At 36.2% G+C, this 26,995-nt stretch overlaps 1 protein-coding gene across 2 annotated transcripts in view; it reads right to left on the bottom strand.

Annotated features, from left to right (window-relative positions):
* Positions 1–6,075: 6,075 nt before the first annotated feature.
* The window catches only part of IRAK1BP1 (interleukin 1 receptor associated kinase 1 binding protein 1), a 41,825-nt gene continuing 20,905 nt past the window's right edge, over positions 6,076–26,995 (bottom strand). The window contains exons 3-4 of one of the 2 annotated variants that reach the window (XM_028494714.2): positions 12,682–12,812; positions 6,076–6,448 (exon numbers count right to left, since the gene is read on the bottom strand). In XM_028494714.2, the coding sequence (XP_028350515.1) occupies positions 6,310–6,448; positions 12,682–12,812 (270 nt within the window). In that variant the 3' untranslated portion in view covers positions 6,076–6,309. Of the gene's footprint in view, positions 6,449–12,184; positions 12,575–12,681; positions 12,813–26,995 lie in introns of those variants that run through there. The other variant, XM_007127516.4, reaches the window with a different exon arrangement.

The raw sequence follows: 26,995 nt of genomic DNA, 5'->3' as shown, positions 1-26,995 counted from the left end.
TCTTTTATATGACTTCACATGCACTCATCTGCAGCAGCTAGTGATTAAGATAATGGAGTTAAGCTGGTTTAACAAACCTATCTCAACGAATAAGTGAAGATCATTTTAATTGATCTGTCACTTTTGTATGCAGAGAGAAAGCAGTATCCTCTTCTCATTCCTCTCGTGACCTGATCAGAAAGCCCCCCACCCCCAAGCATGCCCTCATTCCCTCTCACAGATCCGGCCCCGCATCCTAACTAGCAACTCCAGTTTCTCGCATTATGATCCAGCAACCCCTCTCCCGAGAAACTCCTCAGGCTCATCCTTAGTATCACTTGGATAAATGTCAAGGTTTGGGCACCTGGCTTTTCAGCCTGCCTTTCAGACTCTGCATGTCCATCCTTTGTGACCCACCCAAGCCTTCTCATGCTTTTCATTCTCTTTTCTTGTGTTGTTACTGGAAACAGCATGCAGTAATGGAAAGATGCCATTTTAAACAACCATATTATGAAAAAGAGCGAACACATAGAAATAACATCAAACATCTGGTCAGTATTTAAATTTCCAAATGTCTCCTGCTATAGTTTTGTTTAGTTTGTTTGAATCAGGATCCAAATAAGCTCCAAATAATTGGTTACTATATCTTAAGTAATTCATAAGTTCCCCTCCATGTGGACTTCATCTCAGCCTCTGGACCACTTTCTGCTGTTACTGATGTAAATTATTAGTTTTTTAAGGACCTTTTCCTAGAGGGTGAAATGGACTCACCAGTGATGTCTGGACTTCGAGTTGTGGAATTCCTCGGCATTTTGTATGCCTTTAAAAGCCCAGCATTTTGGCTTGGAATCAGAAAGTGGAAAAGAGCATACAGAGACAAACCTCATTCAGAGGCATCCGTGATGTACTTTAAAAACATACACATGTGGGACTTCCCTGGTGGTCCAGTAGTTAAGAATCCACCTTCCAGTGTAGGGGACGCGGGTTCAAACTCTGATCGGGGACCTAAGATCCCATATGCCAAGGGGCAACTAATCCCGCGCGCTTTAGAGCCTGAGCGTCACAACTGAGACCCGATGCAGCCAAGTAAATAACAACAAAAACAACACACACACATACACACAGTGGATTTGCTGCGAGAGGCTAGGTTAGAATCTTTACATTGCAGGGATGTGCAACCCCTCAGCCAGTGTGTTATTTGTGTTTTTTTTTGCGGTATGCGGGCCTCTCACCGCTGTGGCCTCTCCCGTTGCGGAGCACAGGCTCCGGACGCGCAGGCTCAGCGGCCACGGCTCACGGGCCCAGCCGCTCCGCGGCACGTGGGATCCTCCCGGACCGGGGCACGAACCCGTGTCCCCTGCATCGGCGGGCGGACTCTCAACCACTGCGCCACCAGGGAAGCCCCAGTGTGTTATTTGCCTGCTTTCCCTTCTTAAGTCAGTAGTTTTCCTCCTCTTCAATATACACTTTTCACTCTTCCCATTTCATATTTTCTCTCTCGTCCCCAAACTGGCCTTCATTCTTTATAATTTTCTACCAATGCTCTAATACCAAATACTGGCTGACCACTCATCAAAGATGCTGTAGAAGAAGTTTGGGTTTAGGTAAAAAGCGGACCCAGAGTTGACCTCTATGGTCCAGCTCTAGAGTGCAGGTAAATCAGGAAACAAACCTGATGCTGGGAAAGAAATTGAAAGGAAGAAAAACCAGTCAGACCTCTGTCGGTGACGAGTCAGCAGATGGCGGCTTAAAAATTTAGTGCACATTGATTCTGCCCCACGACGTGTCTAAATCCAGAAGTTCTTCTTGTAGATGTACACACTGCAGTGGTAACGCAGGCACAATAGCCCAATTCAGCAAAAAAGTCCAAATTAGGCTATCTCAATATTTTTTTTTTCTGTATGTGTGTGTTCTACACACATACAAAATAAACATTCTCAGTGCCAACTTCTAACCTTTTAATGTTTTAACTGTGGATTAAATTGGTTTTAGGAATTTCAATTTATTCTTAAGAAAGGATATTCTTTTCCTACTGAAGGAAGCTTTTCTTGCAGTCTAAGATTTCTCTTTAAGCTATTTTTACCAAGTTTATCAAGTGAGCTTTTATCTGGGCTCACAAATGTAAGAAACCTGTTAAGTGAACCCAAGTTTTGTGGAAAGTCGGGTGCTTGAATTAGGGGAAATAAATTATGCTATTTATCATTCATTTTAAGAAGAGTACTTGTAGCTGGGAAGAAACCTAATGACCTGGTAATGCTTCTAGTTAGCTTTCAATCCAATACCCCAAAATAAAAAGTAGTAAGTTATTGAGTTCAGAGGTAGTAATTAAAAAACATCTAGTGTTTCATAGGTAAATCTTGCTGAAGGAGTTTGCACAGTGAAGGTGAATGAACATATTTTTCTTTTTGCCTGATATACCACATAGAGAAGCATCTTGGAAGACTTCTCACTGTGGAGATTCCTGAAGATGGTGTACTGATGGTTCTGTAGGCTGAACGCCACTAGAAACTCTACTGACTCAGGTATGCCAATGGTCCTGCTTAGAGTCTTCACGGAATCAAAGGGTTGTACTGTACTGTAATTCTTGTAGTTTCTTTCATCCTTAAAAAAAATAGCTACCGTCCTTCAGGGGGGAACTTTACACATCATTTAAGATAATATTTTGGGATTGTGGGAGCAGAAAATGGGTTAATCAACGTAGTGGCTTTTGGCAAATAAAAGATATTAAACAACGTGCACAAAAGTGTTGAAAAGTAAAGTCCAAGAATAGAAATCCCTTAACACAATGATATAGTCATCCTTCTGTAAATATTTAAAAAAACCAAAAATGAATAAAGATCAGTACGCATTCTCCTTTTGTAGTGGAAGCTCCGTAATTAAATCTTCCCTCCTTATCTTTTTCTTGGAGGGGGGATTGGGAGGGTGGCTCAATAAATTATAACACTACCTCTACTTATTGAGATTAGCACAGTACTTTTCAATAACATTTGATTGATAAGAATACTTGAAAATTGCAATTAGCTTTAAGAACAAACAGGAACTCTTCCTAAAATCTTTTTTAAAAACTAGCTTGAGGGGCTTCCCTGATGGCGCAGTTGTTGGGGGTCCGCCTGCCGATGCAGGGGACACGGGTTCGTGCCCCGGTCCGGGAGGATCCCACATGCCGCTGAGCGGCCGGGCCCATGAGCCACAACTACTGAGCCTGCGCGTCCGGAGCCTGTGCTCCGCAGCGGGAGAGGCCACAGCAGTGAGAGGCCCGCGCACCGAAAGAAAAAAAAAAAAAACTAGCTTGAGCACGGATGGGCAAATGGGGCCTCAAAACAATTTTGGAGAAAAATAAAGTCAGGTGGTTACCTTGGATGACAAAGTGTAACTTCTGAAAAGTATTTACTTTTTAGCTTTATCTCAAGGAAAATGAAGCAAGACTATGAGGGTAATGGAAACATGATCTTAGTCTGTTCTTTGTCCACTTTCTTTCACATATCATTTCCCTATATAGTTGGGAAAGAAACCAGATTATTCAGTAAAAAAAGAATATTTAGCATTCCGTATACTCGAGGGTAGTTTATTCCAGCATACGTGTCTTACTCTCAGCTTTTAATTGGTATATACTCTCCTTACCTTTTGGGGGAAAGAAATTACTGAGTTACTCTCCCTATTTCAGACAGATCCTGTATGTCACATCAGTGAGGGCTGAGGTGGCGACTGCAGTCAGTTTTTTGGCCTCGCCAAATCTGGATTTTACCCTGAGTTTTCTTTTGCCTTCTTTTTTTTTGCAGTTTTGTGAACTCTTGGGACATCAGAGAACTGTGGTAAAATATTATTATAAAATCACATCTCAATGCTGAATATTGGTATATAAGACTTTAGAATTCCTTTTTAGTGTTAGCTCAATTTTGACCCTACAGGGTAGAAAGCGCCACAGTATTCCAGAGGTGACTGACTGCCCCATAAGGTATATCACACTTTTTAAAAATAGTGTGCTCATAAAAGTTTTTTTCTAAACAATAAATTATGTCTGATGTATATTCCTTTTAAACATGTACAAAATGAGAAAAAGATCCTTTGTGGAAAAGAGAAATTGGCTCTAATGAATAATAAAACTGTAATAAAAGTGCAGAAAAATACTATGTAGCTAGATTATACTTTTCTGATTAAAAAATTACATTCTTAAGATAAAATAACCTATGGTTCTGACACCTGATTTCTCACACAACAGAAGACTTACTGGGCATGATATGGAGTGTGTGTGTGTGTGTGTGTGTGTGTGTGTGTGTGTGTTTTATGTACTTTAATACTCTTGTTTCATGGAAGAGGTCTATTTTCTCTAACTTTTACACAGATAAACTCAACATTGGTTGGATAAAAGACAAGTTCTTCTCTCGGAGATGATAGCTAGACTTAGGTAATAAGAAACGTCATTTGCTATATATTAATATGCATTATGCCATTTGTTGTTTTAAAATCATTTTATTTATTTCTTTTTAAGGCTTCCTGACTGCTGGAATGGTTTTAGATGGTCATCCCAGAGAATGAAGGCATGGATGACTCACATGAAGCACTGGTTATTAAAGACAAGGTGGGAGCATTTCTAAATCTGCTTTCAAATTTTGCCTCATCTGACCCCTGATTTGCACATACCCTTTCCAAAATATATTTTGAACTAAGATATCGTGTATAAAGTAAAGGAAGTTAGGAATGGTCTTTTCTGACCATCTAGAAGATTCACCAGGCTTCTAAGTAATCTATGTAAAACTTATTAATTCCATGTTATTCCTGAATAAATATTTTAAAGGCCGGGGAGTTAAGAGTAGGGATAATTACTTCCTATTTAAAAAGAGGCAGAGTCATTTTTAAAATAAATTTATTTATTTTTATTTTTGGCTGCGTTGGGTCTTCGCTGCTGCGCACGGGCTTTCCTCTAGTTGCGGCGAGCGGGGGCTACTCTTCGTTGTGGTGCGCGGGCTTCTCATTGGGTGGCTTCTCTTGTTGCAGAGCACGGGCTCTAGGCGCGCAGGCTTCAGTAGTTGTGGCACTTGGGCTCAGTAGTTGTGGCTCATGGACGCTAGAGTGCAGGCTCAGTAGTTGCGGCGCACGGGCTCAGTTGCTCCGCGGCATGTGGGATCTTCCTGGACCAGGGCTCGAACCCGTGTCCCCTGCACTGGCAGGCGGATTCTTAACCACTGCGCCACCAGGGAAGCCCCACATTTTAAAAAAACTGTACTGTTAGTAGTAATGGGGAAGTGGCAAAGGAGTAATCCCTTTTATTTTGATAATTTATATATCTATGTATCTACATCTATATATACAAATGTTTATAAGATTTTTCAGATAACAGTGTAAAACCATGAATTTAAAAGCATCAAAGCCACTTGAGAATAAAAAGTGTTCTAAAAATAATAATTGGCATAGGGATATAACTGACCACAGACATCTAGCAAACAGAATGGTTTAAGGGATTCTACAGGTGTTAAGAAGATTATCCAAAGTTCATTTCAAACCTTGAAAATAAGTCATTTATTTTTGACATTTTCATGCTGATTCAATACTGATTTTTTTTTAATGAAAAAGAATAAGAAAAACTGTAAGAAATAATTCTAACTTGACATTTATTCGAACATTTGTCCTGGATTATTTTAGGCTTGGTTGGAAAGGGGATATATTTTGGACAGGGTATGAAGAAAGAATTATGATGCAGGTAGCAAAATATACCCTAATATAACTGTTAAGACTTGATAAAACAGTTTTTTTAACACATAATCCACTTTTCCCCAAATAAGTCATGAAAACCTCACCATCCATGATAATTCAGCTTCTCAGTGGCAAAAATGAAAAGATGTCAGGCTTTATTTGTGATATGCAGACTCAGTTAAGGGCAGTTATGTGTAGGATTTTGGGCTATTTACCTTGACTATGTATGACTGGAGAGAGAGCATTCATGGGAAATAGCAGTTTGTGTGTGAGACAGGGTAGGAAGGGGAGAAGAGTATTCAGAATTCTTTTTTTTTTTAATAGATAAAAACCTAAACAAAACTTTGATTTCTTATGTTTTATTAATTTCAAGCATATTAATTTTAGCTTTTGTCCCTTCTTCTTAAATGATGTTGCTTGCAAGTGTAGCATTACAACTACACACATTCCTGATCATGATTTTAAAAAATTCTTTATATTCAGACTCTCCATGTTTCTTTCTAGTCGTAATAAGCTCTGGCAGGTAGCAGACTGCAAACTGCAAACTAAGCATTGAAGGAACTGCCTCCACATATACCTCTGGGAGTGATGTGACAGCCTCTATCATGCCTGCTATCTTCCAAGGAGTTCATTATTCTCTCAACTCCCATATTCCCTTTCTGAACACATGGAGAAGCAGTAGTTGGGTGGCTCTATAGATACTGCTGGGGATTCTGCTCTTCTTGCCATCAGGGCTGCGGTGGTGGAGTGAGGGCTAGAATCTCTCCAAGTCTCAGAGCTGCAGGTGTTCTCATAGTTATTCAGTCGTGTGGTTATTGCAGGGTTATGTTTCCAGAGTTGTCACCAAATAATATGAAAAACGATTAGTTAATATTGGACAATGAAATGTCTAATCATTTAGATAAACATGTCTAAAGTGTTGGATTTTAGTGAGATCATCAATTCTCTATTTCTTATTCAAACGAACAGTTGAATATTTTATTTATTTATTAAAATAAGTTTTATTTATTTATTTGGGTGCACTGGGTCTTAGTTCAGCATGCGGGATCTTTGTTGCTGCGTGCGGGATCCTCATTGCAGCATGCGAGATCTTTTAGTTGCAGCATGCATGATCTTTTTAGTTGCACATGCAGGATCTTTAGTTGCAGCATGTGTGATCTTTTAGTTGTGGCATGCAGGATCTTTTAGTTGCGGCATGCAGGATCTTTAGTTGCAGCATGAGAACTCTTAGTTGTGGCATATGGGATCTAGTTCCCTGACCAGGGATAGAACCCGGGCCCCCTGCATTGGGAGTGTGGAGTGTTAGCCACTGGACCACCAAGGAAGTCCCTGAATACTTTAAATGAGTGTAATGTTTAAGAGTAGTAACATTTGGGGATGCTATGAATTCTCAACATTCCTACAGAATGAAACAAATATAGTCATTCCTCATATATATGCCAACCTCTGTGGTTTGCAAAATTTTCAAAGGTTTCAGCTGTATATTCATAATGGATTCTTTGCAGAACACATCAGTCTGTATCACTGCATCTTTATCATTTTAGGAATAGGTACAATGAAGAAGAAATCTATGCTTTCCTTGCAGGTTGAGCTAGTGAAACATTTGCTATATTAAAATAATTTTGTATTGTATTTGATTGACATTCAACTTTAAGTTAATTATACCTCACCTCCTACTCCAATATAGAATGTAATACTTTAGACCTTTCATCATTAGTTTAGCATAAACTAAGAAAATTTTCTTTTGATGCTATTTACTTACTTGGGCTAGACTTGATTTATCTGAATCATTACACTCACTCTTTTTAAATGGAATTACAATAAACATGGCTGATTTGGTAAAAAGAAAAGGCATAAAAACTGTTTTTGTATGAGATACAAATTCATTATTGCTATCAAGTACAAATATAACCTTCTAAAATAGGTTTGGAAAGTAAAATTAATGGTAATGGAAACATTCAGTTTAAGCATCTGTTTATTAGAAGTTGTAAGTTAACTGAATTTATTAGGTGCAGTTTTATAGCGGTTGCAGTCAGAATTTCAAAGAAAGCAACTTTCCCTGAGAGTTTGTCATGGCCTGTTGGTGAGCAATGTGTGGCACAAGTATAATCACTCTCAGTGGTGACAGGAGGGTAGGGCAAAGGTCCTCACTTACAGCTGATCCAGTAGAAAATGTGCAAACACAGCATGAACTCCACGTGGTAACTGGCCACTGAGAAGACCCTCCGTGGAAGAAAATTGAACAGGATGGTCACCAACAAGGCATCTTTGCCTTAAGTTTGGCTAATGTTGCTTGTCTGGGAGAAAGGTGGTTATGTAAATAAAAACAGTGAACTAGAGCCAAAAAAACCCTAAAACAACAACAGAAAACAAAAAAAACAGCCCATAACACACTCTCAGGGAAAGTTGCTTTTGAAATTCTGACTGCAACCGCTATAAAACTGCATCTAATAAATTCAGTTAAAACTTTTAATAAATAGATGTTTAAATTGAATTTGTTTCCGTTACCATTAATTTTCAAAGCCTTTTATAGACGATCATATTTGTACTTGACTCTGGAATCAGTGCCCTGCATTTCCCTTCCCCACTTCTACGTGTACCAACCTTGAGGTACTCTGCTATAAACGCTATCCTTCTGATTTGGGAATAAAGCAGAATAACTGACAACCACCTTTTCCTCCTCTTAGCCTTTTATTAGCCAGGTACTAGGAAAAGAAATGTTTAAGACATAGCCCTACCCTTGAGGAGTTCATAGTCTTGTATAGAAACTGATGAAAAATTAGGATGGAATGAATCTGATCAGTGCAAATTTTTCTGCTTGAAGTATTGGAACTCTTTACCTGTTTTTGAGTCTTTTGTGCAAAATCCTTTGTAGAAGGGAAGCAGAGGATGACAGAATCTCTGTATTTAAAAAAATGGACGCACACGCACACCCCCCACTGCCACCAGATGGCAACGTGATATTTGGAGGATTTTTTTTAAAATTCAGGGATCACTGCCTTGTTTCAGGATCATTTAGATTAGTACTTTCTCCTGCCACCTAGGCTTTTAATCTCTTAGTGTGGAAACTGATTTTAGTTTTCGGTTCACTTATTTGCCTTATAAATTGTATCAAGCATATGAAACCCTGATAAATCAAACTCTGTGTAGCAAATAATATGTTTCTGATTAGCTGTTTTGTTTTTTCACTGTTGTAACGGTACCAACTTACATTTGAAGTCCAAAGCCAGCATTTGCTCACTCTGAGGAGGGACAGGTGAGCATCCATAAGTGACATGGCTATTTGGGAGTACTTTTGGTTGGGACACTGAAGCCAGAGCTCCAGAGAGTGGCTGAAACAGAACATCCCCCTGCTAAACAGGTTATAAAAGGATGTTATTCTTTTTAATAAAATAGTACAAATAATTCCTCTTGAAAAGTATCTATTACCTCACCCTGAGAAGTGTTTGACTTGGATAAGCCACTGTTAATTCTAGTCTTTTAACATAACTGAACATGTTAAAGTGATTTAGGCCACCGGAGAGTTTATGGCTATTAGAAACTATTTGGCTGCAAATATAATATGAATAAAATAATAAGTGTTTGTTATTTTGATTAAACTGATTTATATAGTTTTTTTCTGGAATGAATAATAAAACATTTGTCTTCCACATAATTTTGTCATGTAGATAATAAGTTAACTCCCACTTTTGACCTCATAATTCAGGTTTTTATTGTTTTTAGGCCAGTGAGAAGAATTCCTCACTATCAAATTCTCATCAACAAGTCTGACATAGGGAGGGTGGGAGGGAGGGAGATGCAAGAGGGAAGAGATATGGGAACATATGTATATGTATAACTGATTCACTTTGTTGTAAAGCAGAAACTAACACACCATTGTAAAGCAATTATACTCCAATAAAGATGTTAAAAAAACAAAACAAAACGAAACAAAAAACAACTCTGACAGAATTTGCGTCTCCTAAACCTACATTTCCAAGGAGGTCATAACAATATTTATGGAATATGAGGCACAGAATCTTAAGTTAAAAAATATTTTTCCAGGTCTTATTTACATTGAACTCAAATTAACTGTCAAATAAGAGTACTGATATCAGTAAGGTAAATCACTACTACAAAAAATGTAATCTTTAGCATGTAGCTGAATGGAATCCTAAATTTTATCAGTAATATTCAGAAACCTTATTTTAATAGTATTTCTTTCTAAAAAGGAGCTTGGAACATAGTGGGTCTGTTTCAAATATCCTAATTAGAAAGAAATTTTCTTTCAGAAAACAGCAATTACAATTTTTTGCTTTCTTGAAAGATTTTCTTTAAAAAGGGGTTCAGAAGAAAGAAATTCTGTCAGGATTAAGTTCAGGATAGGTTTATTCTAGCAGGCTTTGTGGCACAGGTCCCCTAAGTAATTCATTGTGATACTCCAGTATCTGCCATGTGTCAGAAGTTAACTTGCCATTAACTGACAACTAAATTTGATACCCTTAGTCTTAAAGTACACAGGATGTCATACATAAGCCAGTCCAATCTTTGAAGGATTACTTCTCTTAGATGCTCTACAGAATTGTAGCACTGTCCATTTTATAGGATTTTTTTTGAGGCAACATCTTTAAAAATGCCTGTAAATTCTAAAAAGTGTTTGCTATGTTAAAATTTGTTTTTAGGTATTTATTGCTAAGTTGAAAACCTTCTTTACGAAATACGATGGAACCAAAGATACAACGAAGCCATGACTAAGAAAAATCAGCCCCCGTGATAAAATTTTATTGAGTATGAACAATTTTTTTCTTGATGTACAGACTCAATTGTACTTTTCTACCCAACTGGATAAATAAAAGCTAAAATATAATTTATTTAACTCTTTTTGGAAATAAAACTTCAACATACCTTAAACTGGTTTTCTGATAAGTTTATTTTTAATATGACTATTTAAAAATTTATCTTAATGATAGATTTGGAAAAGCCAACTTTTACTTGGGTTGACAATAATCAAAGAATGCAGCTGGTATAGTGGCTACCATTTACCAGTAACTGCTATGTGCTAGGCATTATTCTTGTGGTCTTACAGTTATCAACTTTAATCCTTATAGTAACACTGCAGGGTAGGTATTATTAGCCTCATTTCATTGGTGAGGAAAGAGAAGCTTAAAGAGATTAAAGTGCCTTGCCAAGTTTCTATAACCAGTACATTGCTCAGCAGATATTTGAGAGCCTACTCTGTGTTGGCCCTATCACTATGCTAAGACTGAGAATGCAGCTGTGAATGAGAAAGACAAGATCTCCATTCTAAAGCAGCTTACATTCTAGTAGTAAAATCAGGATTTTAAAATAGCGGTGTTGGATTCTAAAATTTTTCTTCTTAGCTTCCACACTCCTTCCCACCAAGGATACTAGAGAAGAGATGGATTAAGCGGTTTTAGTGCCACTTAAGAAAGTGGGTGGGGATGAAAACTACATACTGGAAATACCTTATAGGAAAGAAACATTGGTATATGAGTGTCAAGCTATATCAAAGGAAAAACCCTAGGGCTTAGCTGTATGGCAGGGAATGGAAAGCCTGTGCTGCATAACAGACTTGGCTTATGTAGACACACCTGCAGATGGTGTATAAGGCAATAGCAATGATATGTACTTGCTCAGATAGCCTTAAGGATCAGTACTTTCTCAGTGTATGGCCCTGCACTGTCCAACATGGTAGCCATTACCTACTTATGGCTTTCGAGTCCTTGAAATGTGGCTAGTGCAACTAAGAAACTGACTTTTAAATTAAAAATTTTTTTTTAATTTAAAAACTGACATGTGATCCAGTTACTAGATCTTTCAAGAATGTCTGGAACAACTGGGTGTGTGAATCTATTTTTTCTGCCTATATTTTAAGAAACTTAAATACAGATCAAGTATTTCTGATGAAAATTTAGCATCTGAATTGAGATGTGCTGTAATATAAAATACACACTGGATTTTGAAAACTTAGTATAAAAAAGAATATAAAATATCCATTAATTATTTTAAGAATAATTACATGCTGAAATGATAATATTTTGGATATACTGGGTTAAATAAAATATTAAAATTAGCTTCAACTGTTTTATACTTTTAAAAAAATGTACCTACTAGGAAATTTTAAATTACATATATGGATTGCATTATATATATTTGTACTGGAGAGTGCTGGTATAATCAAAGGAGCCCTAGTGAAGAGAGTGTGGTCCATATATTATCTTTTATTTCTGTCATCAAAATATTTTCTTAGTATATCTCATTACCCTTTTATCAAAAGTTATGTATTGCTCATCATTCTTTCTATGAATGTTAAGAATCATGTTGATAACTGTGTCAATATTTCGTCCTGTAGTAGGAATATAAAATTATTTACACATACACTTATATGAACTGTCACTATGCAAGTGTGCATATATAACACATTTATTTCCAAAGAGTATTTCCCATAGTAAGTTTTCAAAAACAGAAAGTAAACATGAGTATTCTGTGGACCTATATTCAAGGATTGACAGACTTGGGGGAGAAACACTTTATATACTACACAATATATATATATTCAGGACAAAAGCAAACATTATAAAAAGTATAAAAATAGACAAAAAGATACAAACACAATGTATTTTGGTCAGAATTTCAGATATGGTTTTTTTTCTTCTCTCTCCCCTTTACTTCAAAAGTTATAAATACTTTGGAAGCAGCATGTATTGTTGCACTTTTGATTTTTTGTTGTACAGTTAACGAACTTGAGAGTCTGGATGACTGGTGATCATCTATTTGGCCTTCCCATTCTTTCATTTCTTCTTCTTTGATTAATAAAGGTTTTCCTAGAGTTTGGCCAACAAGATTACAGACTTCTTGAGCTTTGCGCCATGCATTTTCTACAGCAACAACACAGGCTTGCCGTCTTAGGAATTAAATGCAGAGATTATTAATACGACATTCAACAAACCGCAGCACTGAATAGCTTTGTTTAATTAGTTGATAATTAATTTAAAGATGTGCTTAACTTACCGAAGATTCTCAACAGAACCTGGAGTATGATAGAACTGGGGTTGGCTGATGACAACAGAGCTATCTAGCTTTTCAACAAGAAAGTTACAAATATTTTGCATTTTTCCGAATTCAGTAAATGTAATGCAGACCTGTAAATGAAATGACAATTGAAATTATTTTCATGTCTGATGCATTATTTCAAGTCTTTCTCTAAATGTGAGTTAAAAAAAGTAAAGCCTGCTTGCAATGAGGTCATTTTATAGTATGTAACAGATATGAAAGATCTACTTGGTACTTACAACTAAATTTTGTTATTAAATTTATTTTTGCTTATGAATTTGGTAATTTATCTAATGTTGACTTGAATATTTAAAACTTCATTTAAAATCAGTCAGAGACTTTTTATGAAAGAGAACTGGAGGGTTTCCCCTTCAACTTTATTATTCAGCTAAATTCTAACCCTGATAAATGTTTCATGACTCTTTAGTCATCTATGCCATTAGCTAGCTTCCTGATTAGCGGTAATTACTTCATACTTCACTGCTGTCATCTGAGGTATATTTCTTCTTCCAAAAGTTATTTTCAGATCTATATGCAGAAGTTCATCTATTTCACTATGTCCTCCGCCTTTAAATATGTGGAAGCAGCAAAGAGAAAGAGAGGGATGAGGTAACCTCCTGAGTCATCTTATACAATGAAGAACAGTTGCCTTTAATCATAAATGTTATCCAGGGAAGACTGATGTTCTATCTGGTTTCAATACTAAGTGAATAATGTCTTTTATAATCAGTTTGTCAATTTCAAGTTGTTTTTTTTTTTAAAGCTGACTGGGATTTTGAGTGGGATTGCAATGACTCTAAATATAGATTAAGGAAGACCTGATAACCTTAATGATACTGAGTCTTCCAAATCAGGAACAAGGTATGTTTCTTCATTTATTTAGGTCTTCTTTAATTTCTCTTAGCAATATTTTGTAGTTTTCAGCATACACAGTTAAAAGATCAGATTTATCCCTAGGTATTTTATATTTTTGATGTTTATTAGTTCTAATAGTTTTTTGTAGATTCCATTAGATTTTCTACATTGATGGTCATGCTGTCCATGAATAAAGACAATTTTACTTCTTACTTTCCAGTATGGATGCCTTTTATTTCTTTTTCATGCCTCACTGCACTAGCTAGAACTTCAAGTACAATGTTGGATAGAAGTTGTGAGAGTAGATACGTTTGTCTTGTTCCTGATCTTAGGCACAAAGCAATCAGTGTTTCATCAATAAATATGATGGTAACTGTAGATTTTTCATAGGTTCCCTTCATTTTGAGGAAGTTTCCTACTATTTCTAGTTTGCTGAGAATTTTTATTAGGAATGGATGTTGGACTTTGTTAAATGTTTTTCTTCATCTATTGAGATCATCATGTTTCTTTCTTGTTAATATGATAAATTAGATTGACCAGTTTTTGAATGCTGAACCAACCTTTCATTCCAGGGATGAACCATACTTGGTTATTATATATTATTCTTTTTATATATCACTGGATTTGATTTGCTAAAGTTTTGTTTATAATTTCTGCACATAAGTTTATGATGGACACTGGTCTGTAGTTTTCTTTGCTTGTAATGTCCCCCCGCCCCTCCCCCCCTGGTTTCGTCATATTCTGGTTCCAAATAATGAGTTGGAAAGTATTCCAGCTTCTTCATTTTCTGGAAAAGTTTGTACAGAATTGGCATAAATTCTCCCTTAAATGTATGCACTTTTAAATTTCTCTTTTAACTTCTCCTTTGACCCATGGGTTATTGAGAAGTATGTTATTTAAATTTCAAATATTTCAGTTCTATCATTTTTGCCTTAAGTATTCTGAAGCTTTAATATTAAATGTACAAGTGTTTAAGACTGTTATATTCTCTTGATTGACCCATTTATCATTATAAAATCATCTTTATGCGGGTAATACTCTTTGCTTTGAAATCTACTCTGTCTGATATTATCATAGCCACTACAACTTTTTTTGGTTATTGTTAGCATAGTATATCTTTATGCACCCCTTTGATTTTTTTAAAGTCAGATTTATTAAGGCATAACTTATATAGAGCAAAATACACTCCTTTTAGTATATGTTCTATGAATTTTGACAGATGCATTTACTCATGTAGCCACCATTATGATCAGTTCCATCAACTTCCTCAAATTCCCCTGTGCTCCCCACATCCCAGCCCCTGAAAGCCACTGATCTGTTTTTTTTAAAATAGTTGCACTTAATTTTTTTAATTTAATTTTTTACTTTTTGGACAATTTAAAAGGTTACTTTCCATTTACAGTTACTACAAAATATTGGTTCTATTCCTCGTGTTGTAACTCTATGTCCTTGAGCCTATCTTATACCCAATAGTCTGTACCTCCCACTCTTCCACTCCTATATTGCCCCTGCCCCCCAACACTGGTAACCATTAGTTTGTTCTCTATATCTGTGAGTCTGCTTCTTTTTTGTTTTATTCACTAGCTTTTTATATTTTTTAGACTTCACATGTAAATGATATACAGTATTTGTCTTTCTTTGTCGACTTATTTCACTTAGCATAATGCCAAGTCCATCCATGTTGCTGAAAATGGCAAAATTTCATTCTTTTTTATGGCTCAGTAGTATTCCATTGTGTACACACACACACACACACATGCACGCGTGCACACACACATACACACATATATATATACCATAGCTTCTTTATTCATTCATCTGTTGATGGACACTTAGGTTGCTTCTGTATCTTGGCAGTTACAAATAATGCTGGATGAACACTGGGGTGCATGTATCTTTTTGAATTAGTGGGTTTTTTTTTTTCCAGATATATACCCAGGAGTGGAATTGCTAGGTCATACAGTAGTTTTATCATTTGCAAATATTTTCTCCCATTCAGTACGTTGTCTTTTCATTTTGTCAATGGTTACCTTTGCTGTGCAAAAGCTTTTAGGTTTAATTCGGTCTCATTTGTTTATTTTTACCTTTATTTCCTTTACTTTAGGAGACGGATCAAAAAATATTGCTGTGATTTATGTCAAAGAGTTTTCTGCCTATGTTTTCCTCTAGGAGTTTTATGGCATCCAGTCCTACATTTAGGTCTTTAATCAATTTTGTACATGGTGTTAGAGAATGTTCTAATTTCATTCTTTTTTTATGTAGCTGCCAGTTTTCCCAGCACCACTTATTGAAGAGACTGTCTTTTTTCCACTGTATATTCTTGCCTCCTTTGTTGTAGATTAATTGACTATAAGTGCATGGGTTTATTTCTGGGCTCTCTATCCTGTTCCATTGATATGTCTGTTTTTGTGCCAGAACCATACTATTTTGATTACTCTAGCTTTGTAGTACAGTCTGAAGTCAGGGAGCATGATTCCTCCAGCTCTGTTCCTCATTCTCAAGATTGTTTTGGGTATTAGGGATCTTTTCTGTTTCCATATAAATTTTAAAATTATTTGTTCTAGTTCTGTGAAAAACGCCATTGGTATTTTGATAGGGATTGCACTGAATCTGTAGATTGCCTTGGGTAGTATAGTCATTTTCACAATATTGATTCTTCCAATTCAAGAACATGGTATATCTTTCCATCTCTTTGTGTTGTCTTCAATTTGTTTCATCACTGTCGTATGGTTTTCAGAGTATAGGTGTTTTGCCTCCTTAGGTAGATTTATTCCTAGGTATTTTATTCTTTTTGATGAGACGGTAAATAGGACTGTTTCCTTAATTCCCCTTTCTGATACGTCATTGTTAGTGTATAGAAATGCAACAGATTTCTGTGTATTAATTTTGTATCCTGCAACTTTACTAAATTAATTGATGAACTCTAGTAGTTTTCTGATGGCATCTTTAGGATTTTCTATGTATAGTATCATGTCATCTGCAAACAGTGACAGTTTTACTTCCTCCTTTCCAAAATGGATTCCTTTGATTTCTTTATCTTCTCTGATTGCTGTGGCTAGGACTTCCAAAACTATGTTAAATAAAAGTGACAAGAGTGGACATTCTTGTCTTATTCCTGATCTTAGAGGAAATGTTTTCAGCTTTTCACGGTTGAGTATGATGTTAGTGGTGGGTTTGTCATATATGGCCTTTATCATGTTGAGGTATGTTTCCTCTATGCCTGCTTTCTGGAGGGTTTTTATTATAAATGGATGTTGAATTTTATCAAAAGCTTTTGCTGCACCTATTGAGATGATCATGTGGTTTTTATTCTCCAATTTGTTAATGTGGTGTGTCACATGGATTGATTTGCAGATACTGAAAAAATCCTTGCATCTCTGGGATGAATTCCACTTGATCATAGTATATGATCTTTTTGAGGTACTGTTGGATTTGGTTTGCTAATATTTTGTTGGGGATTTTTGAATTTACGTTAATTAGTGATATTGGCCTGTAATTTTCTTTTTGTGTGTGTGTGATATCTTTGCCTGGTTTTGGTATCAGAGTGATGCTAGCATCACAGAATGAGTTCCGAAGTGTTCACTCCTCTGCAATTTTTTGGAATAGTTTCAGAGGACAGGTGTTAACTCTTCTCTAAATGTTTGGTAGAATTCACCTGTGAAGCCACCTGGTCATGGACTTTTGTTTGTTTTGAGTTTTTAAATTACTGATTCAATCTCGTTACTGTAATTGGTCTGTTTATATTTTCTATTTCTTCCTGGTTCAGTCTTGGGAGATTGTGCCTTTCTAAGAATTTGCCCATTTCTTCTAGGTTGTCCATTTTATTGGCATATAGTTGTTCATAGTAGTCTCTTATGATCCTTTGTATTTCTATGGTGTCAGTTGTAACTTCTTTTTCATTTCTGATTTTATTGATTTGGGCCCTCTCCTTTCTTTTCTTGATGAGTGTGGCTGAAGGTTTATCAATTTTGTTTATTTTTTCAAAGAACCAACTTTTAGTTTCATTGATCTTTTCTATTGTTTTCTTCATTTCTATTTCATTTATTCCTGCTCTGATCTTTATGATTTCTTTCCTTCTACTAACTTTGGGTTTTGTTAGTTCTTTTGCTTTAGGTGTAAGGTTAGGTTGTTTACTTGAGAGTTTTCTTGTTTACTGAGGTAAGCTTGTATTGCTGTAAACTTCCCTCTTAGAACTGCTTTTGCTGTGTCCCATAAGTTTTGGATTGTCGTGTTTTCATTTTCATTTGTCTCTAGGTATATTTTGACTTCCTCTTTGATTTCTTTGGTGATCCACTGCTTATTTAGTAGCATATTGTTTAGTCTCCACGTTTGTGTTTTTTTGCAGTTTTTCTAACTAGTTGATTTCTAGTCATATAGCATTGTGGTCAGAAAAGATGCCTGATACAATTTCAATTTTCTTAAATTTACTGAAACTTGTTTTGTGGCCTAGCATGCGATTTATCCTGGAGAATGTGCACATGGAACCATGTGCACTTGAAAAGAATGTGTATTTTGCTACTTTCTGCTGGAATGCTCTGTATATATCAATTAAGTTCATTTGCACTAATGTGTTAGAGAAGATGTAACAATTGTAAATATATATGCACTCAACATAGGAGTACCTATATATATAAGGCAAATACTAACAGACATAAAAGGAGAAATCAATGGTAACACAATAATTGTAGGGGACTTTAAAATCCCACTTACATCAATGGACAGATCATCCAGACTGAAAATGAATAAGGAAACACAGGCCTTAAATAACACATTGATCTGTTTTTTTAAAACTTTATTTTTTTAGAGAAGTTTTAGGCACACAGCAAAACTGACAGGAAGGAACAGAGGTTTTCCATATATACCCTTCTACCCCACACACACATAGTCCCCCCTCACCATAATCAACATTCCCCACCAGAGTGGTACATTTGTTACAATATGTGTACCTACTGGGTTGACCAAAAAGTTCTTTCAGGTTTTTCCATAACACCTTTGGCCAACCCAATACACTGACACAGCATAATGACCAGAAGTCCATAGTTTACATTAGAGTTCATTCTTGGTGTTTTATATTCACTGGGTTTGTACAAATGTATGCTGACACGCATCTATCATTATAGTTTCATACAGAATACTCTCACTGCCGTAAAATTCCTCTGTGCACCCCCTATTCATCCCACCCTCCCCCTAACTGCTGGCAACCATTGATCCTTTTACTGTCCTGTCTCCTTCTCCCAGAATGTCATATAGTTGGAATCATACAGTTTGTAGCCTTTTCTGATTGTCTTAGCAATAGGCATTTAAGGTTCATACCTATTTTCATGGCTTGAGAGCTTATTTCTTTTTAGTGCTGAATAATATTCCATTTTCTGGATGTACCAGTTTATGTATCCATTCACCTGCTGAAGGACATCTTTGTTGCTTCCCAATTTTGCAATTATGAATAAAGCTGCTATAAATATCCATGTGCACGTTTCTATGTGAGCATACATTTTCACCTCCTTTGGGTACATACTAAGGAGCATGATTGCTGCATCATATGGTAGGAGTATGTTTAGTTTTATAGGAAACTTTGTCTCCCAAAATGACTGCACCATTTTGCATTCCCACCAGGAATGAGTGAGAGCTCCTCTTGTTCCACAGCCTCATCAGCATTTGGTGTTGTCAGCATTCCAGATTTTGGCCATTCTAATAAGTGTGCAGTGACATTTCATTTTTGTTTTAATTTGCATCTGCCTAATAACATATGATGTGGATCATCTTTTCATATGCTTACTTACCATCTATATATCTTTTTCAGTGAGGCATCTGTTAAGGTCTTTGGTTTATTTATTTATTTTCTTACTGTTGAGGTTAAGAGTTCTTTGTGTATTTTGGATAGCAGTCCTTTAAAATAAGTGTGTTTTACAAATATTTTCTCTGGGTCTGTGACTTTTCTTATTATTCTCCTGACATTGTCTTTCACAGAGCAGAAGTTTTTAACTGTAATGCAGTCCAGCTTACCAATTATTTCTTTCATGGATCAATGCCTTTGGTGTTGTATCTACAAAGTCAGTGTGATACTCAAGGCCATCTAGGTTTTCTCATATGTTTATAGTTTTGTGTTTTACCTTTAGGTCTATGATACATTCTGAGTTAATTTTTTGAAGGGTACAAGGTCTGTATCTAGATACTTTTTTTTCTGTATGTGGATATCTAGTTGTTCCAGCACCAATTGTTGAAAAGATGATTGTGCCCCATTGTACTGCCTTTGCTCCTTTCTCAAAAATCAGTTGATTATACAGGAGTCTATTTCTTGGCTCTCTATTCTGTTCCATTGATCTATTTGTCTATTCTTCAAACACTACTACACTGTCTTGATTTTTGAAGCCTTTTAGTAAGCCTTGAAGTCAGGGAATGTCATTTCTCCAACTTTGTTCTTCTCCTTCAATACTGTATTGGCTATTCTGGTTCTTTTGTGTCTCCATATAAACTTGAATCATTTTTTTTTTTTTTCAATATCCCCCAAATAACTTACTGGGAGTTTGGCTGGGACTGCATCAAATCTATAGATCTAGTTCAGAAGAACTGACATCTTGACCATATTGAGTCTTTCTATCCATGAACATGGAATATCTCTCCATTTATTTGGCTCTTCTTTGATCTAATTCATCAGAGTGTCAAAGTTTTCCTCATATAGATCTTGTACATATATGTTGTTAGATATACACCCAAGTATTTCATGTTTTGGGGTGCTATGGAAAATTGTTTTTAATTTCAAATTCTACTTGTTTGTTGCTGGTATGTAGGAAATAATATTTTGTTGAAGATTTTTGCCTCTATATTCATGAGAGATTGGTCTGTAGTTTTCTTATCTTGTAATGCATTTCTATAGGATTTGTAGTGATGTATCCTTTTTCAGTTCTGATATTAGTAATTTGTTCTTTCTCTTTTTTTCCCCCCTTTAGTTTGGCCAGAAGCTTATCAATCTTATTGATCTTTTCAGAGAACTAGCTTTTGGTTTCACTAATTTTCTCTATTGATTTCCTGTTTTCAGTTTCACTGATTTCTGCTCTAATTCTTATTATTTTTCTTCTGCTTACTTTGGACTTAATTTGCTCTTCTTTTTCTAGTTTCCTAAGGTGGAAACATTAGATTATTTATTTTAGATTTTTCTTCTTTTTACTCTATGTATTCAATGCTAAAATTTCTCTCTAAGCTGTTTTCACTGTATCTCACACATTTTGATAAACTGTATTTTCATTTTCATTTAGTTCTAAATATTTTAAAATTTCTCTTGAGATTTCTTCATTGACCCATGTTATACAGAAGTGTGTTGTTTAATCTCCATGTATTTGGGGATTTTCCAATTATGTTTCTGTTATTGATTTCTAGGTTAACGCCACTGTGGTCAGAGAGCAGACATTATATGATCTATCCTTTAAATTTTGTTAAGGTATAAGTTTTGGCGTAAAATGTTTTTTTTTTTGGTGGGGGGTGGGGGGGAAGTAAAGGTTTACTGCAGGGCCAAGCAATGAGAATGGGTGGCTTGTGCTCAAAAGACCCAAACTCCAAATGTGTTCTATCTTGGTGAATGCTCCATGAGAGCTTGAGATGAAGAATAGTTTTTGGAGGAAGTAATTTATAGATGTCCATTCTATCCAGTGAATTGATGGTACTGTTAAGTTCAACTAGGTCCTTACTGATTTTATGCCTGCTGAACCTGTCCCTTCTTGATAAAGGGAGTTGGAGACTCCAACTATGATAGTGGACTCATCTATTTCTCCTAGCAGTCCTATTAGTTTTTGCCTCATGTAGTTGGGGAATGCACATTAAGTAGTTTTATTTTTTTTATTTTTTATTTTTGGCTGTGCCACCACACAGCATGTGGGATCTTAGTTCCCCAACCAGGGATCGAACCCATAACCCCTGCACTGGAAGTGCAGAGTCTTAACCACAGGACTGCCAGGGAAGTCCCCAAGGATTGTTATGGCTCTGGGAAAACTGGCCCTGTATCATTACATAATGCCCTTCTGTATCCCTGATAACTCCTTGTTATGAAGTCTGCTGTATCTGAAATTACAATAGTGACTCTTGCTTTCTTTTGATTAGTGTTAGCATGATTAATTTTTCTCCATGGATTTACTTTTAATCTATATATGTCTTTATATTTAAAATGGATTTCTCATAGATAACATATAGTCGGGTAGTGTTTTTTGATGCACTTTGACAATCTCTGTCTTTTAATTGCTGCGTTTAGACCACTGATGTTCAAAGCATTACTGATATAGTTGGATTAATACCTACCATATTCTTTACTGTTTATTTGTTGCCCTTGTTCCTTTTTCTAAGTTCTGTATTCTGCAATTTGTGATTTAAAAAAATTTTCATTTATTTATTTATTTTGGCTGTGTTGGGTCTTCGTTGCTGTGCATGGGCTTTCTCTAGTTGCTGCAGGCGGGGGCTACTCTTTGTTGCAGTGCGTGGGCTTCTTATTGCGGTGGCTTCTCCTGTTGCAGAGCACAGGCTCTAGGTGCATGGGTTTCAGTAGTTATGGCACATGGGCTCAGCAGATGTGGCTCGTGGGCCCTAGAGCACAGGCTCAGTAGCTGTGGCACACAGGCTTAGTTGCTCCGTGGCATGTGGGTTCTTCCCGGATCAGGGCTCGAACTCATTTCCCCTGCACTGGCAAGTGGATTTTTAACCACTGTGCCACCAGGGAAGCCCTTGTGATTTTAACTGAGCATTTCATGGTTCCCTTTTTTCTCCTTTCTTAGCATATCATTATATATATTTTTAAGCTTTTTTTAGTGGTTACTCTAAAGTATGCAATACATATTTACAGCTAATCCAAGTCCACTTTTAAATAACACTATGCCACTCTATGGGTTGTGTGAGTACCTTATAATAACAAAATAATCCGAATTCCTCCATCCCATCACTTGTATCATTACTGTCATCCATTTCACTTATATATCAGCGTACATAAGTATATATATAAGAAACATGCATAAGCATACAAAATTGAATATATTGTTGCTATTACTTTAAACAAACTGTTATTCACTAGATTGATTAAGAATAAGAAAAATATCTATAACACAGGGAACTCTGCTCCATATTAGGTAACAACCTAAATGGGAAAAGAATTCGAAAAAGAAGAGATACATGTATACGTATAACTGAATCACTTTGCTGTACACCTGAAACTAATGCAACATTGTTAATCAACTATAATATAAAATAAGATAAGAAAAAGAATAAGAAAAATAAAAGTATTTTACCTTCACTTATTCCTTTTTTGATGTTCTTCTTTTCTTTACATAGATCCAGGTTTCTGATCTATATTATTTTCCTTCTTTCTAAAGAACTTCTTCTAACAGTTGTTGCAAGACAGCCCTAATGGTAACAAGTTCCCTCAATTTTTGGACTTCCCTGCTGGCCTAGTGGTTAGGAGTCTGGGCTTTCACTGCAGTGGCCTTGGTTCAATCCCTGGTTGGGAAAGATCCTGCAAATCGCATGCTGCGGCCAGAAAACAAAAAACCAAAAACCAAAAACACCCCCACCCCACCAAAAAACGGTCTTAGTCAAATTCCCTCAATTTTTGTCTGAGAAAGTCTTTATTTCTCCTTCAATTTTGAAGGATACTGTGTAGAGAACTCTAGGCTGGGTTTTTTTGTTCTCTCAACACTTTAAGTGTTTAACTCCACTCTCTCTTTTCTTGTATGATTTCAGAGGAAAAGCCAGATATAATTCTTATTTTTCTTCCTCTATAGGTAAGGTGTGTTTTCTTCTGGCTTCTTTTACGTTTTCTTCTTATCTTTGATTTTTTGTAGTTTGAAAATAATATGCTCACCAGTAGGGGTCTTTTTGGGCATTTATTGGGGAAATTCTCTGTCATTATTGCTTCAAGTATTTCTTCTGTTCCCTTCTCTCTTCTCCTTCTAGTACTCTCATTATGTGTATGTTATACCTTCTATAGTTGTCCCATAGTCCTTGGATATTCTGGGTTTTTTTTTTTTTCCCCCAGTTTTTGTTCTCTTTGCTTTTCAGTTTTTGAGGTTTCTATTGAGATACCCTCAAGCCTAGAGATTCTTTCGTCTACTGCATCCAGTCTACTAAAAAGCCCATCAGAAGCATTCTTCATTTCTGTTACAGTGTTTCTGATCTCTAGTATTTCTTTTTGGGTCTTAGGATTTCAATCTCTCTGCTTATGTTGCCCATCTGTTCTTGCATGCTGTCTACTTATCCATTAGAGCTCTTAGCACATTGATCATATTTGTTTTCAATTCTCAGTCTGATAGTTCCAACATCCCTACCATCTCTAGTTCTGATGCTTGCACTGTCTCATCAAACTGCATTTTTTGCCTTTTGGTGTGCCTTGTAATTTTTTGCTTGATAAATGGACATGATATATTGAGTAAAAGGAACTGCTGTAAATAAGTCTTTAGTAATGTGGTGGTAAGATATAGGAAGAGGGAGAGTGTTCTACTGTCTTATGATTCTCAGTTTTTTAGTGAGCCAGTGCCTCCAGACTGTGAACTTCACAAGTATTTCTGCGTTGTTGTTGTTTGCTCCTCCTCTTTAGGTAGAAGAAGATGGCTAGGGTGGATTGGATTTCGGCATTTCCCTTCCCTCTGGTTAGTTAGGCTCTGATAATATACCAGCAGGTTAGGGTCTGCTTAACTAGTTTCTCCTGAGGACAGACTTTCTTAAGAAGAACAGAGTACTCTGGCATATTTCAAAATGGTTCCTTTTCCCCTCCCTTTGCCAGACACACTAGGGAAGTTTTTTTCCCATATTCACAGTGAGAACCTAGTCGAGCACGTGGAGGTAAATCTCACAAAACTGTGGGTCCCCCTCTATGACTGGATCCTCTAGAGTTTTAATTCTCAGAGCTGTCCACACCGAGCCTCCAGGAATTTGTCAATTATAGTTCAGATTTTCCTACCCGGGCACCGTTTCTGGAGGTGGTTTCTGTTGTCTCTGCTCTGGTAAGCTGTGACTCACTGTGTTTGCCTGTCTGTCTCTCCAGTTTTGGGGGTAGCAGTGTGCCCTGTATGCTCACCTCTCTATGCATCCTAGAAGAGTTGTTGATTTTTCAGTTTTTTTCAGCTTTTTACTTGTTAGGATGCAGTGGTGACTTCTAAGCTCCTAACACGTAGACTAAGAAACTGAAAGTCTGCCATTACTTTTAACCAGTTGGTGCCCTCATATTTAATGTACATTTGTCCTATGTAGCAGCTTCCCACTAGCCACCCATTTTACATTTGGTAGTGTATATATGTTAAATGCTACTCTCTCACTTCATTGCTGCATAGCACAGGGAGATCAGCTCGGTGCTTTGTGACCACCTAGAGGGGTGGGATAGGGAGGATGGGAGGGAGACGCAAGAGGGAGGAGATATGGGGATATATGAATATGTATAGCTGATTCACTGTGTTATACAGCAGAAACTAACACACCATTGTAAAGCAATTATACTCCAATAAAGATATAAAAAATAAAATCTATTAATAAAAGAAAAAAAAATAAAGTACGTTTGTTGCAAGCAGCTTACAGGTGAGGTGTGTTTTTTTTTTTTTTGATCCTCCCGGACCGGGGCACGAACCCGCGTCCCCTGCATCGGCAGGCGGACTCTCAACCACTGCGCCACCAGGGAAGCCCGAGGTGTGTTTTTTATACAATCTGAAATATAAGCATTCTAATGGAGGTATTTAGAATATTTATATTTAATGTGATTATTGATATGGTTACATTTAAACCTCTGATCTTGCTATACTATTTGTCTCATATTTTCTTTCCCCCCCCTCCCTATTTTCTGCCTTTTTTTGGGGGGATTGAGTATATTTTTATGATTCTATTTGATATCCTTCATTGGCTTCTTTGCTATAACTCTTGTTGTTGTTGTTAATTTAGTGTCTGCTTTGGAGTTTATAGTATATACATGTTTAATTTATCACAATCTACCTTCAGGAGATATACCATTTCATAGACAAGAAACCTACAATATTATACTTCTACTTCTCCCTTCTTGACCTTCATGCTATTGCTGTTGTATGTTTTACTTTTACATATGTTAGAATTCCTAAAGTTCGTCATTATCATTTTTGTTTAAACAATTATCTTTTATATAGATGTAGAGATAGAGATGATATAAGAAAAATATCATATCGACCTGTGTAGTTACCATTTTCAATGCTCTTCATTCCTTTGTGTAGATTCCTATTCCTTTTTAGTACCATTTAATTCCACCTCCCCAATTTCATTTAGCATTCCTTGTATTGCAAGTCTACAGGTAATGGATTCTTTCAGCTTTCTGAAAAAGTCTACAGTTGGCCTTTAATTTTGAGCAGTATTTTTGCTGAACACAGGGTGATAATAACAAACTATAAGATAGGAGAAATATGATTTAAAAGCCCCAAGTGAGAAAGACACTTTTTTAGTTGTAATCATTGTTTATGACTGTAAGCTCAACAGAAGGGAACAGTGTGATGCAGGTGCCAAAATGTTCAGGTGTATATGTGTTATTAGAAATAAACATTCCAGAATAATGAAGATAATCATCTTTTTCTAATATGGAATCACAATTAGGACACTATAGTTGTAGTTGCTTTAGGAGGAAATTGGTTAACAAAAGAGAGGGCTTGTCATTATAAGAAATGACCAAAGAAACTGGGGATTCTTACACTTGGAGAAGAAAAAGGTAGCATTAATATGATACTGAACCTCAAGTATATACTTCTAGGAAGAAATACTTGTTTTGTCCTTGGAGAGGTACATAATTAAAATGGATAAGTACTAGTAAGTCAATTCTTGGTTTCATGTTAGACAATTTTATATTGATTAGATGTCTGAAAATGGAATTGGCCTTTTATATTCATACCTATCTATGTATAAAATATTTCACAACAAAGATGAAGAGTTAAAAAAATTAGTGAGATAACGTATGGAAAACACCTGACACATGGAAACATGCAAGGAAAAGGAGGGGGAAAACTGGTTATACTGGTTATACTGGTTATACTACTTTTTCTATTTATTGAATGCCTACTATATCCCAGGTTTTAAAAATCCCTCCAACACTGAAATTGTAACAGGAAAACAACATGAGAAGTGGAAAGAGTAGAGATATAAGAATTGCAAAGCCAAGGTTTTACTCCAACCCTAAACATACAAACACGCACCCACCCTTAAAGAACTCACTTAGATAATTTCTAACTTTCAATATCTGATCTTTAAAATAAGCTGAAGCAGCAGGGTAGGCAGGAGGTTAGAAAAAGAACCTCTGAGGTGCCTTTCAGGATGAAAATTTCAGATGTCATGTGACAAGTAATGTTCTACCATCTAATCTTAGTCTGTATATTTAACTCTCTGTGAGAATATCTGATGTATGTCAGATATTAGGTTTTGGTGCTCACTAGAGCCATAGCCATAA

This window comes from Physeter macrocephalus, chromosome 10 (genome assembly GCF_002837175.3).
Source record: "Physeter macrocephalus isolate SW-GA chromosome 10, ASM283717v5, whole genome shotgun sequence".
NCBI lineage: Eukaryota > Metazoa > Chordata > Mammalia > Artiodactyla > Physeteridae > Physeter > Physeter macrocephalus.
The sequence above is the reverse complement of the archived record's forward strand: the minus strand, read 5'-3'. Positions and strand labels throughout refer to the sequence as shown.